Here is a 17,924-nt window from a genome sequence, read left to right as displayed (position 1 = left end):
GAATCATACCAGTGTCTCGGTCCGCTTGATTGGTGCACACCAGGGTTCAGATGTCAGTGTTCACACATTCAAATGAAGCAACCGCACTAGAGTAAGTTTCGAACCATTCCCGCCAAGTGTGAACACCCTAAAACAAACATATTTTGAAATGTGCCACTTTTCCTCTAGAGAATGATTTGATCCTGTGACTTCAGAAGGGCTAGCACAAAAAGTGATTAGTCAATGAAAAGTGAGACAACAAAAATGCATAAATTTCCTTTAATACATACAAATATATAAATAAGTTACTGATTTTAAAAAGCAGCATCTATACAAAACTTAAAAAAAAAAAAAAAAAAAAAAAAAATTTATAAGATCTAAAATTTATAATTTAAGGCATCTAGAAATTAAAATAAAAATCATTGCATGACCATGCTTTACACATTCTCTTTGTTTTCTATATTCATTTGTTCCCAAAACAACCTAATCTCATAATCTAAATTACAGTAATATGAACATCAATTGCAACTGGCCTTGAAGTAGTCTAGAGTAAGAACTGAAATTGTATTTTAAAAAATGTTTTTGTGAGAGGATCTGAAGTGATTACAGTTCCATATGGCACCATGTAGAAGTGGACTATGAAAAGTTAGGCCTGCAATTCTGGTCCAATCCATTTACTATAGCAGTCCAGGAAACATTATGCTTTATGTCTGTGTAATCAATGGCAACTATAGCTGATTGTCCACCAATAAGAGGAGGATGGGAGAAGACTAGAAGGGTGAGGAACTTTGTGGACAAAATTAGTAACCTATGGAGAAATGTACTCGAGGTGGTGTCTTGGCAGCCCAATCACACATCAGTCTCTATGTCTCTGTCATTCTTACCATTTAAAGGCACTGGACTATAATCACAGTCTATGGTCATCTTAATGCTTGGCTTCAGTAAATTAGTGCCTTTATAAATGGAGGAGATCTTAACTTCTCTGTCCTTCTGTCTGTCCAGCCAGTAGAAGGACAACATGATGAAGAGACCAGCTGTGGACCCGGTTATGCTGCAGGCGAAGAACACATAGGCGTATTGCTTAGTGCTGTCAACCAGGATTCCTGTAAAACATAATAAGTCACATAAATCACTTTTACTTTGATCACTGTAATAGAGTGAACTGGCCATTTCTCAATTACCTTTGTTTTGTTTTTATTTAAATAGTAGCCATGAATTTTCTCCATCTGCATTTTTTAGAAAACAAAAATACATGGATGAAACACTTGAGCTTCCACATGAACCAATGAGGTTCATTCTTGTGTGTTACGCAGCACGTTTGAGCTTCCTCAAGAACCATTGAGATTAATTCTTGTGTTACGCAGCATGTTTGAGCTTCCACAAGAACCAATGAGTTTCATTCTCGTGTTACGCAACACGTTTGAGCTTCCTCAAGAACCAATGAGGTTCATTCTTGTGTTACGCAGCACGTTTGAGCTTCCTCAAGAACCATTGAGATTAATTCTTGTGTTACGCAGCATGTTTGAGCTTCCACAAGAACCAATGAGTTTCATTCTCGTGTTACGCAACACGTTTGAGCTTCTGCAAGAACCAATGAGATTAATTCTCGTGTTACGCAGCACGTTTAAACTTTCGCAAGAACCAATGTGGCTCATTCTTTTGTAACGCAGCACGTTTGAGCTTCCACAAGAACCAATGAGTTTCATTCTTTTGTAACGCAGCACGTTTGAGCTTCCACAAGAACCAATGAGTTTCATTCTCGTGTTACGCAACACGTTTAAACTTTCGCAAGAACCAATGAGGTTCATTCTCTTGTTACACAGCACGTTTGAGCTTCCTCAAGAACCAATGAGGATCATTCTTGTTTGTTACGCAGCACGTTTAAACTTTCGCAAGAACCAATGAGGTTCATTCTTGTTTGTTACGCAGCACGTTTAAACTTTCGCAAGAACCAATGAGGTTCATTCTTGTTTGTTACGCAGCACGTTTAAACTTTCGCAAGAACCAATGAGGATCATTCTTGTTTGTTACGCAGCATGTTTAAACTTTAGCAAGAACCAATGAGGTGCATTCTCTTGTTACGCAGCACCTTTGAGCTTCCTCAAGAACCAATGAGGTTCATTCTCGTGTTACACAGCACGTTTGAGCTTCCTCAAGAACCAATGAGGTTCATTCTTGTTTTTTACGCAGCATGTTTAAACTTCCGCAAGAACCAATGAGGTTAATTCTCTTGTGTTACGCAGCACATTTGAGCTTCTGCAAGAACCAATGAGGTTCATTCTCTTGTATTACGCAGCACGTTTGAGCTTCCTCAAGAACCAATGAGGTTCATTCTTGTTTGTTACGCAGCATGTTTAAACTTTCGCAAGAACCAATGAGGTGCATTCTCTTGTTACACAGCACGTTTGAGCTTCCTCAAGAACCAATGAGGTTCATTCTTGTTTGTTACGCAGCATGTTTAAACTTTCGCAAGAACCAATGAGGTGCATTCTCTTGTTACACAGCACGTTTGAGCTTCCGCAAGAACCAATGAGGTTAATTCTCTTGTGTTACGCAGCACGTTTGAGCTTCTGCAAGAACCAGTGAGGTTCATTCTTGTTTGTTACACAGCACGTTTAAACTTCCGCAAGAACCAATGAGGTTAATTCTCTTGTGTTACACAGCACATTTGAGCTTCTGCAAGAACCAATGAGGTTAATTCTTTTGTGTTACGCAGCACATTTAAGCTTCTGCAAGAACCAATGAGGATCATTCTCATGTTACGCAGCACGTTTGAGCTTCCTCAAGAACCAATGAGGTTCATTCTTGTTTGTTACGCAGCATGTTTAAACTTTCGCAAGAACCAATGAGGTTAATTCTCTTGTGTTACGCAGCACATTTGAGCTTCCTCAAGAACCATTGAGGTTCATTCTTGTGTGTTAAGCAGCACGTTTGAGCTTCCTCAAGAACCAATGAGGTTCATTCTTGTTTGTTACGCAGCATGTTTAAACTTTCGCAAGAACCAATGAGGTTAATTCTCTTGTGTTACGCAGCACATTTGAGCTTCCTCAAGAACCATTGAGGTTCATTCTTGTGTGTTAAGCAGCACGTTTGAGCTTCCTCAAGAACCAATGAGGTTCATTCTTGTTTGTTACGCAGCATGTTTAAACTTTCGCAAGAACCAATGAGGTGCATTCTCTTGTTACACAGCACGTTTGAGCTTCCTCAAGAACCAATGAGGTTCATTCTTGTTTGTTACGCAGCATGTTTAAACTTTCGCAAGAACCAATGAGGTTCATTCTTGTGTTACGCAGCACGTTTGAGCTTCCGCAAGAACCAATGAGGTTAATTCTCTTGTGTTACGCAGCACGTTTGAGCTTCTGCAAGAACCAGTGAGGTTCATTCTTGTTTGTTACACAGCACGTTTAAACTTTCGCAAGAACCAATGAGGTTCATTCTCTTGTGTTACGCAGCACGTTTAAACTTCCGCAAGAACCAATGAGGTTAATTCTCTTGTGTTACACAGCACATTTGAGCTTCTGCAAGAACCAATGAGGTTAATTCTCTTGTGTTACGCAGCACATTTAAGCTTCTGCAAGAACCAATGAGGATCATTCTCATGTTACGCAGCACGTTTGAGCTTCCTCAAGAACCAATGAGGTTCATTCTTGTTTGTTACGCAGCATGTTTAAACTTTCGCAAGAACCAATGAGGTTAATTCTCTTGTGTTACGCAGCACATTTGAGCTTCCTCAAGAACCAATGAGGTTCATTCTTGTTTGTTACGCAGCATGTTTAAACTTTCGCAAGAACCAATGAGGTGCATTCTCTTGTTACACAGCACGTTTGAGCTTCCTCAAGAACCAATGAGGTTCATTCTTGTTTTTTACGCAGCATGTTTAAACTTCCGCAAGAACCAATGAGGTTAATTATCTTGTGTTACGCAGCACGTTTGAGCTTCTGCAAGAACCAGTGAGGTTCATTCTTGTTTGTTACGCAGCACGTTTAAACTTTCGCAAGAACCAATGAGGTTCATTCTCTTGTGTTACGCAGCACGTTTGAGCTTCTGCAAGAACCAGTGAGGTTCATTCTTGTTTGTTACGCAGCACGTTTAAACTTTCGCAAGAACCAATGAGGTTCATTCTCTTGTTACGCAGCACCTTTGAGCTTCCTCAAGAACCAATGAGGTTCATTCTTGTTTGTTACACAGCACGTTTAAACTTTCGCAAGAACCAATGTGGCTCATTCTTGTGTAACGCAGCATGTTTGAGCTTTCACCAATGAGGTTTATACTGCCGCATCAAGCAGGTACAGTTGAGCTTCTGTTTACTGATCAAAGTTTATATATGATTAAAAGTGTAAATTCAATCTGTTCATCATATAAAGCACCTCAGCTGTGAGAGGAGACACTGCCATGTGCCTTGACATTTGAGTTTCCTTGGTAATGGTAACTGGAGAGGATCACCCAGTGCTCAATGTTCTGGACACCAGCCTGCAAATGACGATCTCATCTACTAACATAGGGTCATGACTGGCCTGCTCACAATTATGTCTCATTGCATCACACACCACAATAACAGACACACACACACTAATAGAACCTTATCCTTTTTATAATTTAAAGGAATTAAAATTCTGTCAAAATTACTCATACTCATATCATTCCAAGCCTGTTTGACGTTCTTTCTTCCCTGAAACACACCGAAAAAGGAGGGCAGATCGCTTATCAAAGCATATAGTGGCCAGGGGCTGTCAAGCTCTAAAAAGCACAGTCCATATTCCAAACTCCCAGTGCCGGACTGGGACAACATTTCAGTCTGGGAGTCTTATGCCAATCCCTTTCAAGGAAAGTCTGTTTACTCATCACTTTCTATACTAAAATAAATTTCCAACTAGTTTATTTTCTTTCATTATATTATGCAAAAATTAAAATCATTTTACTGGATTCAATGCATCTTGAACTAATTTCTGTCTTTTTTGTTGGATATGGCAGGTTTGATCAGGATGTTCTCATCCAGTATGTGTTTAGATCAGTGGTTCCCAAACCTGCACTGAAGGACCCCCAGCACTGCACATTTCGTATGTCGTCCTTATCTGACACCCCTACTTCAGATCTTGCAATCTCTACTAATGAGCTGATGAGTTGAATCAGGTGTGTTAGATGAGAGAGACATCCAAAATGTGCAGTGCTGGGGTCCTACAGGACAGGTTTGGGAACCACTGGTCTAGATGAAGTCCAGGCTGGTTAAGCTTTATTTAACGACTTTTGATGAGGTCCTCACTGATTCCTTTGCTCCATTCAGATTGGCCCTTTTATTTAGAAAGTGGGGCTTTTTCTGCCTTATTGCATGTTATAGTTTCTCCCATTCATAGTAATATGAGTGAACCATCTTGGTAAATCTACTGTATAGTCTTTGATATAGTGTATGAGTTGGGGGACTACAGTGACTGTAGTGCATTAGAGCAGTGGTTCCCAACCACATTCCTGGAGTACCCCCAACACTGCACATTTTCCATGTCTCCTTTGTCTGACACACCCATTTCTGGTCTTGGAGTCTCTGCTAATGAATTGATGACTTGATTCAGGTGTGCTTGATCAAGGAGACATGCAAAATGTGCAGTGTTGGGGGTACTCCAGGAATGTGGTTGGGAACCACTGCATTAGAGTAACTACATTTATGTTGTTTTTGTTGTTGTTGTTGTTGTTTATCCTATTGGAGCTTGAGAGCCACTCATTGTCATTGTTGTATGGAAAAGAGTACCATGTAAAGTGTATGCACTTCAAAAAAATCACATGTGGGTGAATATTTGTTGGCCTTGACAAATTCAAGCAGGCATTCTGCTTTCACCCACTAATGTAGTACTAAAGCAAACAAATGTAAGAGACATCAACTGTAGAAACATTATATCACCTGCTAATGGTGGGCCAAGAAGTAGCATGATGCTCTCCATAATGCTGATGAGGCCCAGGGCGGATGGGAAGCGGCTCATCTCGACCGTGTCCATCAGTACGGTGAACAACAAGGAGCCAACGAGGCTCATAGAAATCCCAAACGCTGTAACATACGCCAACAGTACTGGGAAACTTGGCGACATCCCACAAATGCAGTTGCTCAACCCGTTGATCAGCACCGCTGTGGCAAACAGGTAGGCGAAGTTATGGCTTCCTCTGAAACGAGGCAGCCCAAAAACCAGCGCTGTCACGGGCCGAACGATGATGTTGATCAATCCGAGGATGGCCATCAGTAGAGCGGCTCGGTCTTGCTCCATACCGTATGCGGTGGCATAGGGAACCAGATAAACCAGGGGCACCACGAAGCCCAGCATCATCCAGGACACCCCAAGTGCATAGGCACAGAAGTACGGGTTACTGCACAGCAGGTCAAAAGCCATGTGCCTGCGGAGGAAAGGCATGACGGTGGAGAGAGTGGCCCGGAGACGGCCCTTCAGACCCTCTCTTTCCTGATGAACAGAAAGGCAATTGGTTTTGAGGTGGTGATTGCCCGTAGGTCCGGTTCTGGCTTCTGTCTTTGGTTTGGCCCCAAGGGGGCGCATTACAGCCCCACAAACACAGCAGTTCAGCAGAACCCCTCCCAGCACCAGAAAGCTGCCGCGCCAACCAAAGCTGCTGAGTAGATAGTTGGCCAGCAATGGTAGGGTGCTCAGCCCGAGTGCAGTGCCAGTGGAAGACAGGGCGTTGGCGAACGCCCTGCGACGCACAAAGTAGTGGCCCATCATGGTGATTGATGGCTGGAAAGACAAAGAGAATCCCATTCCTGAGAAGGAAACATAATTTAGTCCATTTCATGTGGTTCAAGAACATCATTTTCACACTGTTTCTGTGAAGGTAATATATAAGCACCTGTGATAATGCCAGCAGTGATATACAGCTCTACCATTGTCTGTGCAAATGAGCTGGCTGCCATTCCCAGTCCGCTCAGGATCCCTCCAATGATTATTGTTGCACGGCAACCACAGCGTTCCACGAGAACACTACATATGGGGCCTACGGAAAGACAATGGCATTGTAATATGAACAATAATGAACATGGTTGGTCTCAAATACACAGCGTCACGGTGTGCACACAAAAGCTGCATTTGACTTACAGATGATCCTGTTAATGTCCTCACACATATGCAGATGATGGCAAACAATTGGGTTTTTTTTTTCTCCACTAAAACTGCTATTTAAATTTGGTAATAAAACACTATATATATATATATATATTCAAATTAAAGTCTATTCACTGCATTTGATAGGCTTTGACATAAAGGTCTAAATTTTATTATGGAATCAGGCTGTCATTTTAGTGCAGTAATATGGTAATGTCCACCTGAACATGGGCTGGATTTATACGGAGACCCGCACATGACATGCAAGAAGGGAGAAAAAATGCATATCGTGGCCAAAAAAAAAATGTTCGTAAGTTGAATATGGAAGGCAGTCTGGCAGAAGCTAGATATTTTATTTCCTAACTTCATAACAAATGCATCGCTTCACTTCAGAAGGCCTTTATTAACCCCAGTTAATGAAGATGGATGTGGATAGGAGCACTTCAGCTCATATACAGCTCGGATGCATCAGGATATTTATTAATATAACTCAGATTTTGTGTTCATCAGAAAGAAGAAAGTCATATACACCTAGGATGGTTTCAGGGTGAGTAAAGCTTGGGGTAGTTTTCATTTGAAAGTGAACTAATCCTTTAAGTGTCTGAAAGCTAATTCAGTTCACACTTCAGAACATACTTTTAAAGTAAATTATTTCTGTAGTAAGTGATCTTTTTTTTTTTTTAAAGAAAAAGTATGTTAAAGTGCATTTCTTTTTTAAAAGTGGTAATAAAGCTTAAAAGTAAAGCCATAGTATTTCACTTCTGCTCAACCAGCAGCACTAATGCAATTGTTTTTGCCAACAGATTTCCTAAGCTCCTTTTTCCATCCTGCCCCGATCTCCACATCTTGTTTATTCAACCAGTCAAACCATTGATACCGATTCATTTTACTGCTTAAGTGAAAAAAGTGTGCAAGTAGTAAACATCTAGTTGGTATTTCTCTTTTGCTGATTAGTATATAATATTGAGGTGATTAAAAAGTAACTAAAATGAATCTGATTATGTTATAGGCCTATTCATGTTGTTAGATTTGGATTATGTTACTGATGACGTTTTTAGCAAGCAATTAGTCCTTTATGCTGGAATAATTTGTTTATAGTAATCCTCCTGGTCCCGCCCCAAACTTATGCCATTGGTTGACATGATGACACGACTCAAACAGAGCAATGTTTTGAAATTGTTCACACTTCTCAGGAAATCATTCACTCTGGGATTAGAAAAAAAAAAATTACACACTTTTAAAAAGCTCTCTGATAGAGTTATAACTAAGAGGGTCTCAAGACACCAAGAGTGAAAACGAGTGTCACAAAATACCATCATCACTTTTGCCCCTTTCTTTTTGGTTGTTAAACGAGAAACTTGATTTGATGTGACACTTTGCATCCACTGAGCACAGCAGCTAGTATAGTGCAAATTACTTCAAGCTCTTTAAAACCGCAAGGGAGAGTGAACATTTGCCCTGCTTAAATGAAGGCGTCAGGGCACTGAGTGAAAATAAACTCATAGGGATCACCTTAACATTGTCTTTGGCACTAACTTGCTCAGCAGACAGCAAAGAGAAAGGGCTAGAAAGACAAATAAACATTTCTCACAGAAGAACAAAGATATCTTGGCTGTTCCAGAGCCAGATCAGAAATATAATAGCAACCTCCTGCCTGACTCAGAGCTGACTGGCTGAACATAATCATTTCAGTTCACAAGGTCCCTATGAAGGGTTCATTACTGCCTACACACTTAGCAAGCAATATTTGTAGATGTTCACTACAGTTCACAAAACTATTGTGTATATAAATATATACTACACTGTTAGTATATACTACTGTTATGTAACCCATGGTAATGGATTGTAATGGTAGCATATGTAGTGTACTTTGATCACAGGCACTGCTGCTTAGTAACAAGTACTGAGCTGCATTAAGCTGAATAAAAATGCCAGTCCCCCAAATCCTTTTCTCCACATCAGCTATTCTTTGATTTGTACTGACTGGAATGGTGTGCAATGATTGGATAAATTTCCCTGTATAGTGATATTTCAGTGTAGCAGTGTTTCCCACAGGATTTTGTGTAACTGTGGTGGGTGGACCGGGGGTCAGGGGGCATGTCCTAATTTCTATACTTAAAAGGTTAGTTCTCCCAAAAATGAAATTTCTGTCATTAATTACTCACCCTCATGTCGTTCCACACCAGTAAAACCTTTGTTCGTCTTCAGAACACAAATTAAGATATTTTTGATGAAATTTGAGAGGTTTTTCTTTATCTCCCATAGAAAGCAATGTAAGCACCACATTCAAGGCCCAAAAAGGTACTAAAGACATTATTAAATTAGTCCATGTGACTATAATGGTTCAACCTTAGTGTTATGAAGTGAAGAAAAAAAAAAAAAAAACGACTTTATTCAACAATATCTTCCCTCCCCTGTCAGCGTTCAGATGTAGAACCTGGAAGCGCTGCACTGTGTACACTACGCCAACGTTGAAGGAGACTGCCATGGTAGAGAAGATATTGTTGAATGAAGTCGTTATTTTTGTTTTGTTTTTGCGCACAAAAAGTATTCTTACCTCTTCATAACATTAAGGTTGAAACACTGTTGTCACGTTGACTATTTTAATGATGTCTTTAGTACCTTCCTGGACCTTGAATGAAGGTAATTACGTTGCTTTCTATGGGGGATAAAAAAAAAAAAACTAGTAACAGAACTAACCCTTTAAAAGAGTTAAACACGTGAGCTGTTATTTTGGCGGAAAACAAGTTTACAAACCAAACGTGTCTCATTACAAATCTAGTGAAATGCTGTAATCGTCTATGAAAATGTGAAAATAATACATAACTGGTGCCCATATCTGGTTCCTAAATGCACACTAAACTGAGCACATGCAGAGATGGAGTTCACTGCATTCATTCACTGTGAACTGAGATGCGGAGCTGATCATGTGCTGATTGCGCAGAGTAAACAAACAGTCTTTTGTGATTTGATAAGGACACAAAGCCTTGCGCTTTCTATTTTAGTTTGTTTGTCAGCAAGGCCGCAAAACGTGACATTAAAGACCTTTTATGTTATTATGAGAAGTTTAAATATATTTTCAGGCCACCACAGACTAGTTAAAGGATTAGTTCACTTTGGAATTAAAATTTCCTGATAATTTGCTCACCCCCATGTCATCCAAGATGTTCATGTCTTTCTTTCTTCAGTCAAAAAGAAATTAAGGTTTTTGAGGAAAACATTCCATGATTTTTCTCCATATAGTGGACTTCACCAGGGTACAACGGATTGAAGGTCCAAACTGCAGTTTCAGTGCAGCTTCAAAGGGCTATAAACGATCTCAGACTAAGAATAAGTGTCTATCTAGTGAAACAATCTGTCATTTTGGTCATTTTGTATGGGAAACACTGATTTAGACTTGTTTCTACTGTAGTGCCCTGACTGAGCATGTACACTCCTTATGATTTAGAATCTCACTTAAGATGGCCAAAGACCTTGAGTACAATCCTAGAGTTCAAGAGCACACTTCACATTTACCCATCTGAGAGTAAACAGACCACCGCTGTCATCCTCTGACCTCTGCGCCTGTTTATGTTTCATGTTATGAAACAGATCACTGTTGCACAACTCATTAATACAGTAACTTGATAGAGGTGTTTTTCAGATACTCTCTCTGACCCTGTGGTGAGGGTGAATGCGGGAGCGCCGTGAGGATTGCCTCACAAAGCGCGGATGAACTAATGGTCAGAATGAATTATCAGAATCAGAAAAGCCTTCCTACCGCCTGCATGCAGCACTGCCATCATGATAGCTGGCACCCATGAGGTCTCAGTGTTGCTGGCTTGGAAGTCATTCTGCAAGTCTGTGTAAAATATCCCAATGCAAGAAGGGAAAGCCAGAGTCATCGCTAAGACCAGAATGGTAGCAGCAACGACCACCCAGCCCCAGCCACCATCAGGTGCCACCTGGCCACCATTGCTGACCTCTGGTCCTGCAGTGGAATGATGCTGAATCTCTGGAAAAGTGGAGGATTCCTCTTCCTGTTGGTCCGGCTCCTCTGACTCACAGCTAGCCGTCTCTGACGGCCCAGAATCTGTTTCTACGACCTGCAGAGAGGACGTTCTGCTCCGCGTTACAGCGGCTGTGGCAGCATCAGCCCTGTTTGGCTGGGTCGGATGAACCTCTGCACCCTCCGTCATTGTGTCTCCTCACTCAAGTGCCTACAGGGATTGGACAACAAGCAAATTAGCATTCTTTTTTTTACAATACTATCAACAACAGCAAAAAAACCCATCTCCCTAAATAGTCTTTTTCTTATTTATATTACAAGGGGTTGATTTATAAGCACTCATTATGCAGTAAATGTCTCTGGGTTTATTTTCCCACCATGGAAATTATCATTGTATTATGGCTGTGTATGGTTGTCAAAACAGCCCTGACCCATCGAGGCATGGACTCCTCTAGACCCCTGAAGGTGTGCTGTGGTATCTGCTCCAAGATGTTAGCAGCAGATCCTTTAAAAAAACCTTGCTACGTGTACTGTGCTGGACTGATTTGGACTGGTCACAGCAAATTGTTGACCTATTGTTAGTTTGATTGCTTCTATTGCTTTCCTCATTTGTAAGTCGCTTTGGATAAAAGCGTCTGCTAAATTACTAAATGTAAATGTAAAGCATGTGTCTATACACACCAATTTGGAATTGGCCGAATGTACGGACTGCTACGCTACATCAGGAAGTCCATAAATAGATGCCAACTTGCCAACAGCTTCTTTGTCTTCAAAAGCTGTTGAGTCAAATCAGTCAGGAGTAAATCTGTACAATGGCAGGGTTGAGTTACTGGAAATGTGTGACACCATGCTGACTTGAGCCTTACGATCATTTTACATGCCACAAGCTCTGATCCTGTTTGGCCACTTTTCTCGAGGGAAGAGGGTCGAGCCCATGAGTCCCACTGTTGCTGAGGCAGTTTGCAGAGGCTGAGTTTGAGATGAGTGAGAATGCTCTGTCTCTCACGCTCTCTGCTGACACAAAGGTCCCCATTTTGGATCTCAGACTGAAACAAGGAACCCACGCTTTCTACATCTGATCTTGAGGGATTGGATGTAGAAAAGGAGGCGAGTGCTTCGGTAGAGCAGCTTCCTCAGTCTGCCACTTTCAAAGAGCTGCTCGAGGTTATTACTCGCTCAGTGGCTAAATTAAATCTGGATTGGCCAGATGGGAGTACAGACTCCTTGTCCCCATCTTCCATTCTTTCCCTAGCTCAACACTGAGGTGACAAGATTGTGGAAGAATCCATACTCTGCACTTGTTGATACACAGGCATCATCAACATACTCTTGGTAAGTGAGAGCAGGGGCATGGGGCGATGTCGAAGTTGGCAGGGATGGTTGTGGGCTATCTCTCCCCTTCATCAGTGTCGTCATGGAATAAACCTACTTTGCCCACTAAGCCGTGTAGAGTGACATCTGTGCAGGTGTACCAGGCGGACCTGCTAATAATTTTGGATCATGGCAAGGGATTAAGGCCTGACAAGGTTCAAGAACTCTGCCAAAATTTAACTGGCATCAAGAAAAAGGACAAGGCCTTTTCCTCTACACTCCAATTTCACCTTCTGGTCTGTTCGGTGACGCAGTTAAGTCCTGTAGGTTGTGAGGTGGGGCCTCCATGGATCGGACTTGTTTGTTCAGCATCTGTTTGTTTGTTCAGATCTGTGGGGAATTTGGAGGCCAAGTCAACACCTCACACTTGTTGTTGTGCTCCTCAAACCATTCCTGAACCATTTTTGCTTTCCTGCTGAAAGAGGCCACAGCCACCAAGGAATACAGTTTCCATGAAAGGGTGTACATGTTCTTCAGCAATGCTTAGGTAGGTGGTACGTGTCAAAGTAACATCCACATGGATGGCAGGACCCAAGGTTTCCCAGCAGAACATTGCCCAAATCATCACACTGCCTCCGCCAGGTTGCCTTCTTCCCATAGTGCATCCTGGTGCCATGTGTTCCCCAGGTAAGGGACGCAAACGCACCACATGATGTAAAAGAAAATATGATTCATCAGACCAGGCCACCTTCTTCCATTGCTCCGTGGTCCAGTTCTGATGCTCACGTGCCCACTGTTGGTGCTTTCGGTGGTGGACAGGGGTCAGCATGGGCACCCTGATGGTCTGCAGCTATGCAGCCCCATATGATGCACTGTGTATTCTGACACCTTTCTATCAGAACCAGCATTAATTTTAGTAATGAATTGATATTACAATATTACATTTTTCTTTTATTCACACGACTCTTTATATTATATTGTATTATAATATATTTATTATATGGCTGTGTATAGGCTAAATAATTTAGTTTGCTCTTAGGGTTATGTCTATAACATGTGTGCATTATTTATCTTGGTTTCTGCATTTTTGCCCTTTTTTTTATTATTTTATTTATTTATTTTTTTACATAGGAAATGTTTTGGTCAAAATATTTAAACCGGTCTTTATCTTCTGTACACTCTAAAAACTCCTGGGTTATTTCTTTAACCCATTTTCTGGGTTATTTGTGTTGGGTTAAAATTATGGGTTATTTTTTCAGAGAGTAACCATTTTCTGGGTTATAGGGCTAATATTTTGACCCAATTCCTGGGTTGTTTAGGTTTCTGGGTTATTTTTCAAAGAGTAACCCATGTTCTGGGTTAACGCCCCTTCCCCCGCTCCCAGATGTTCTGGAATTTTCTCACAACAGTCGTTTGAAATAACCGTCACTTGAACTTGAACGCACTCGATCCGTTTTGGCCTGGGCTTCTTCGGTGCAACTTCGTCGCGTATTCAAGGTAAGCAAGTATTTTCAGTGTCAATGTAACGTTAAACGTCTGTGTCCATGTCCCCGTTGCTATTTTAGCACCATTTGTTAAAAAAATGACCATGGCTTACCATGGTAATTCTGTGGTGAGCATGTAGCCGCCTGCGGATATCGCGACAACATCTACATTAACTAGCTTAAAGTCTGTGTAAAGTCAAAATAAATATGTGTTTTGAGTTTGTCAGACTAAATAAGAAAGTGTTATTAACCACCCAGCCAAATTTGACGTAACGTAATAATACGATAAGTACAGTGCAGCTAGTGGCGACTTCATGCCGCGTTAAGGGGGTCGAACACCGGACGAGAAGCACCGCGCTGCGCCGCGTCTAGGACAACTCGAGGTATCATGTACTTTCTCAGTTTATGGCCAGCAATATTGTTATGTTTTAGGACATTGTGGAATTAAGATAATGTCAGTACTATGTTATGGTTGTACTGTATAATTAAATACAATTGTTGCTGAGTCTGCAGTCTGAACACTTTACCTCAGAGTGTCCGTTAACTGAATGAATTGAGAATATCACCTGAAAATCCAATAACATAAGCAATTTTTATTCATGCAGCTGATTACTGTAAATTAATGTAAAATTAACTTTATATTGCAGCACATGGTGAAGTCAGTATATACATTAACGACGATTTGAGACAAATAAGTGTAAATTTAATATAAATCTATGTACGTGGCACTGCAGGATTTTGAACAAGGTCCTGAACCGTTGCTGGGCGCTTCCGTTGTGTGTACACTCATAGAGAATAATGTGTTTCAGTTTTAAATACGCATCTCTTCCGGTGTGCGACCCCCTTTAGCCGCGGCTAGAGCGACGAGGCAACACAATAGTTGAGTTATGTTAACCAGCTGCGCTGTGCTTATCATATTATACAGTGCTCTACGGGCTTAAGTAGTGAGAGTTAAAGAAGTGTGTCAAGTGTTCAAATTGTTGCTAACCTCTATTGTTTTCTCCAGGTCATTTTAAATGGACAGCTTTGTTGCCGATAAGCTAACTGAGTGGCGGATGTCTGAGCTGATAGAGAATTTTAGAGGTGAGCGTTTTTACTCTTTTAAGGGATAGTTCACCCAAAAATGAAAATTTGATGTTTATCTGCTTACACCCAGGGCATCCAAGATGTAGGTGACTTTATTTCTTCAGTTGAACACAAATGATGATTTTTAACTCCAACCGTTGCCGTCTGTCAGTCTTATAATGCGAGTGAATGGTAACACAATTTATAAGAGTCAAAAAATATGCTTAGACAAATCCAAACTGAACCCTGCGGCACGTGATGACACATTCATGTCCTAAGACACGAAACAAACGGTTTGTGCGAGAAACCTAAGCGATTGTTAAATGCAGTTGGACATGGTGTTTTAGAAGTAAAAAATTATATAAATAATTTTCGGCTTCTCGCACAAACGTGTCTTAGGACATCAATGTGTCGTCACGAGCCGCAGGGTTTAATTTGGATTTATTTTTGGATTATTTTTTGACTCTTATAAATTGTGTTACCATTCATTCGCATTATAAGACTGACAGACGACAATGGTTGGAGTTAAAAATCATCATTTGTGTTCTACTGAAGAAACAAAGTCACCTTGGATGCCCTGGGGGGGTAAACAGATAAACATCACATTTTCATTTTTTGGGGTGAACTATCCCTTTAACTGCCCTCATATCATCTCTCTATACTTAAATATTTTCTTTAATATGGCTTTAATATGTCAGTGCAAGATTTTGTGACAGTCACAACTTCTTCGACAGTGGGGAATGCATCTCTATAATAACCCTTATAGTTAAAAGATACTTGTGCCTTGTCTTTAAACTGTTATGCATAATAATGGGCCAGATATTCACCTTTGAATTAATGTCATTATTACACTTGTTAATGAAAGAAAAGATGTACAGTATAGACTGTCATTCACACAAAATGGGTAATGCTGCAAAAGAACCACATTAGTTAACTAGCAAATTGGGCCACGTTTTTTTTTTTTTTTTTTTTAACAAAAAAAAACAACAACATCATTCCCTTAAAAGTGATTATTTGTTAGCTTGATAATCAAAGAGTGTCTGGTGAGTGGTTCACAATTGTCTCGACTTATTAACAATACTCATGTTGTCTTGTTTTCTGTCTTTCAGGTGAAGACAGAGATGAGGAGGCATTTCTTCTCTTAGATGAGGACACTATCAAAACTCTTGTCCCTCAAGTTCAATCCAGTTATTGAATGTTGTCAAATGTTTGAGAGAGAATGTGTTGTTTATTTTTCTATTTTTTCTAATGTCTAATGTTATTACAGTGTGACCTAAAATAAATAGGTCCAAGTGTGTAGAGTTTATGTAGAGTTTAATTTAATGCAATAAAAATGTAAAAGTGCCTGAAGTGTGTAAGTGCCTGAAGTTTTATTTTCTGAAATAAGGCATACTGGCATAGTAACCCAGGTTATTTTTTACCTTTGACCTTTGGTTAAAAAGGGACCTACTAATTTCTGGGTTATTTCAACCCAGATATTGGGGTTGTTCTTTTGACCCAGAAGTTGGGTTATATTAACTACAATTTTGGGTTATTTTAACCCAAAATTTGGGTTAGGTATTTAACCCAGAAGTTGGGTCAAAAAGAATAACCCATTTTTCTGGGTTGAAATAACCCAGAAATTAGTTGGTCCCTTTTTAACCCAGGATTTGGGTCAAAAATAACCCATTATGGGTTATTTTTGACCCAGGAGTTTTTAGTGTGTAGGCTATATTTTTCTTCTGACTGTCAATTTTAATGTCAAATTCTCCTCACTTCGTAACATATTTTTTATTATTAGCCTACCAATGTATTCATATTTTATCATGCTACATTACATTGTATCATTATATGTACCACATCCCCACAATTTCAGTATCACAGGACGAAAAAGCTTGCTGCTTTGTAAATCAATGTAGTGATTGGCGAGGAATGAATTGATTCATACTTTGACGCAGCATTTGTTTGACAATACAAATTAATGCAGCTTTACAAGAAAGTTTCATAATTACCTTCTCTTTTTTTCTGCTCGTGTTTTGTTCATATAAGCCAACTTTTACCGGCAGCATCACGCGCACATAACGCTATGTTCCTGGACAGCACCGGTAATCCGCACGGACTGTTACGCGTTTTGATTCCCGAACAACCGAAAATTGATTTTATGCCTTTATACGCTTCACATTTTGTTCGCTGGACATATGAGAGCGGTTTGACAAGTCATAACTTGCACGCGCCGCAGGTTGTCGGCTTTTTCATATTTTGGCACAGCGCTATAGCCTAATTGATTTAATCATGAACAAATTAAACTGCCTTAACTCCGGGAAACACGAGATAAAGTACCTAGATGATCGGGAATCTCACCTTTAAAAGCACATCCCAATAATAATAATAATAAAGCTGAGATGAAGAGATAAAGACACCACACCTGCTGCTTTTATGTGCGTTCAGTCATCCGTATCATGAAGTCACCCTCACCAACAACTCTTAATAAAGCAGCCAGCAGGGTATTATGTCCGGCTGAAAACAACAAAATAACCACCAATATGTTTTTTCCTCACCTTTAGGACGTAGAAAACATCTGTGCTTGACGTTAAGTGGTCCTTCGTGTGTGCTGCTGTTGACCACTCGCGCGCCCTCTGGCCCGAGCGTGACCCGCGCGAGTGAACGTCGCTCACTGACTGTACTGAGTCCTGCGGGGAAGCCCGAAACTCCCTGCGGGCAGCTGCGCGATGTAGACGGGATTAGAGAGAGCTCGTGACTGTACTTGATCAGCTCCATTATGATTTCTTCATCACTGCCCCTTTGCCACGCTATTGAACTCTGACGTAATCAAATAGTAATTCCTCCCACGTCATTGCGTGTTGCATCCCAAAAGATATGAGGTCTTTCATAATATTTTTCTTAGCCTTACTCTTAGTGACCACTATTGAGGGGTAGGTTAGAAGTACACATTGTTCAGTCATTTCACTAGCCTATTTTATTATTTAATTGTGAGAAGAACAAGTTTTTGTTTTGCTGATTAGTGTT

At 40.5% G+C, this 17,924-nt stretch overlaps 1 protein-coding gene and 1 long non-coding RNA gene across 2 annotated transcripts; one reads left to right on the top strand and one right to left on the bottom strand.

Moving 5' to 3' along the window:
• Positions 1 to 379: 379 nt before the first annotated feature.
• On the bottom strand, positions 380 to 17,681 carry slc16a5b (solute carrier family 16 member 5b). The gene is made up of 5 exons (XM_067372249.1): positions 17,456 to 17,681; positions 10,831 to 11,269; positions 6,820 to 6,963; positions 5,870 to 6,733; positions 380 to 1,082 (listed from the first exon to the last, which is right to left on the bottom strand). Exons 2-5 carry the CDS (start codon positions 11,246 to 11,248, stop codon positions 829 to 831), a joined length of 1,680 nt encoding a protein of 559 aa, XP_067228350.1. The 5' UTR covers positions 11,249 to 11,269; positions 17,456 to 17,681; the 3' UTR covers positions 380 to 828.
• On the top strand, positions 13,564 to 16,359 carry LOC137009755 (uncharacterized). The gene is made up of 3 exons (XR_010892955.1): positions 13,564 to 13,866; positions 14,860 to 14,936; positions 16,028 to 16,359. It is a non-coding gene; the product is annotated as an uncharacterized lncRNA (long non-coding RNA).
• Positions 17,682 to 17,924: the final 243 nt, after the last annotated feature.

Source organism: Chanodichthys erythropterus, chromosome 3, assembly GCF_024489055.1.
Source record: "Chanodichthys erythropterus isolate Z2021 chromosome 3, ASM2448905v1, whole genome shotgun sequence".
NCBI lineage: Eukaryota > Metazoa > Chordata > Actinopteri > Cypriniformes > Xenocyprididae > Chanodichthys > Chanodichthys erythropterus.
This window is presented reverse-complemented; position numbering and strand designations above follow the sequence as displayed.

What these genes read in the sequence shown, in the direction of transcription:
- slc16a5b (XM_067372249.1), bottom strand. Translation starts at nt 11,248, where the DNA reads ATGACGGAGGGTGCAGAGGTTCATCCGACCCAGCCAAACAGGGCTGAT. An exon ending in GGCAGTGCTGCATGCAGGCG is followed by an intron (nt 6,964 to 10,830) that starts GTAGGAAGGCTT and finishes GTCTTTCCGTAG; the next exon opens with GCCCCATATGTAGTGTTCTC. An exon ending in CACTGCTGGCATTATCACAG is followed by an intron (nt 6,734 to 6,819) that starts GTGCTTATATAT and finishes TTTCCTTCTCAG; the next exon opens with GAATGGGATTCTCTTTGTCT.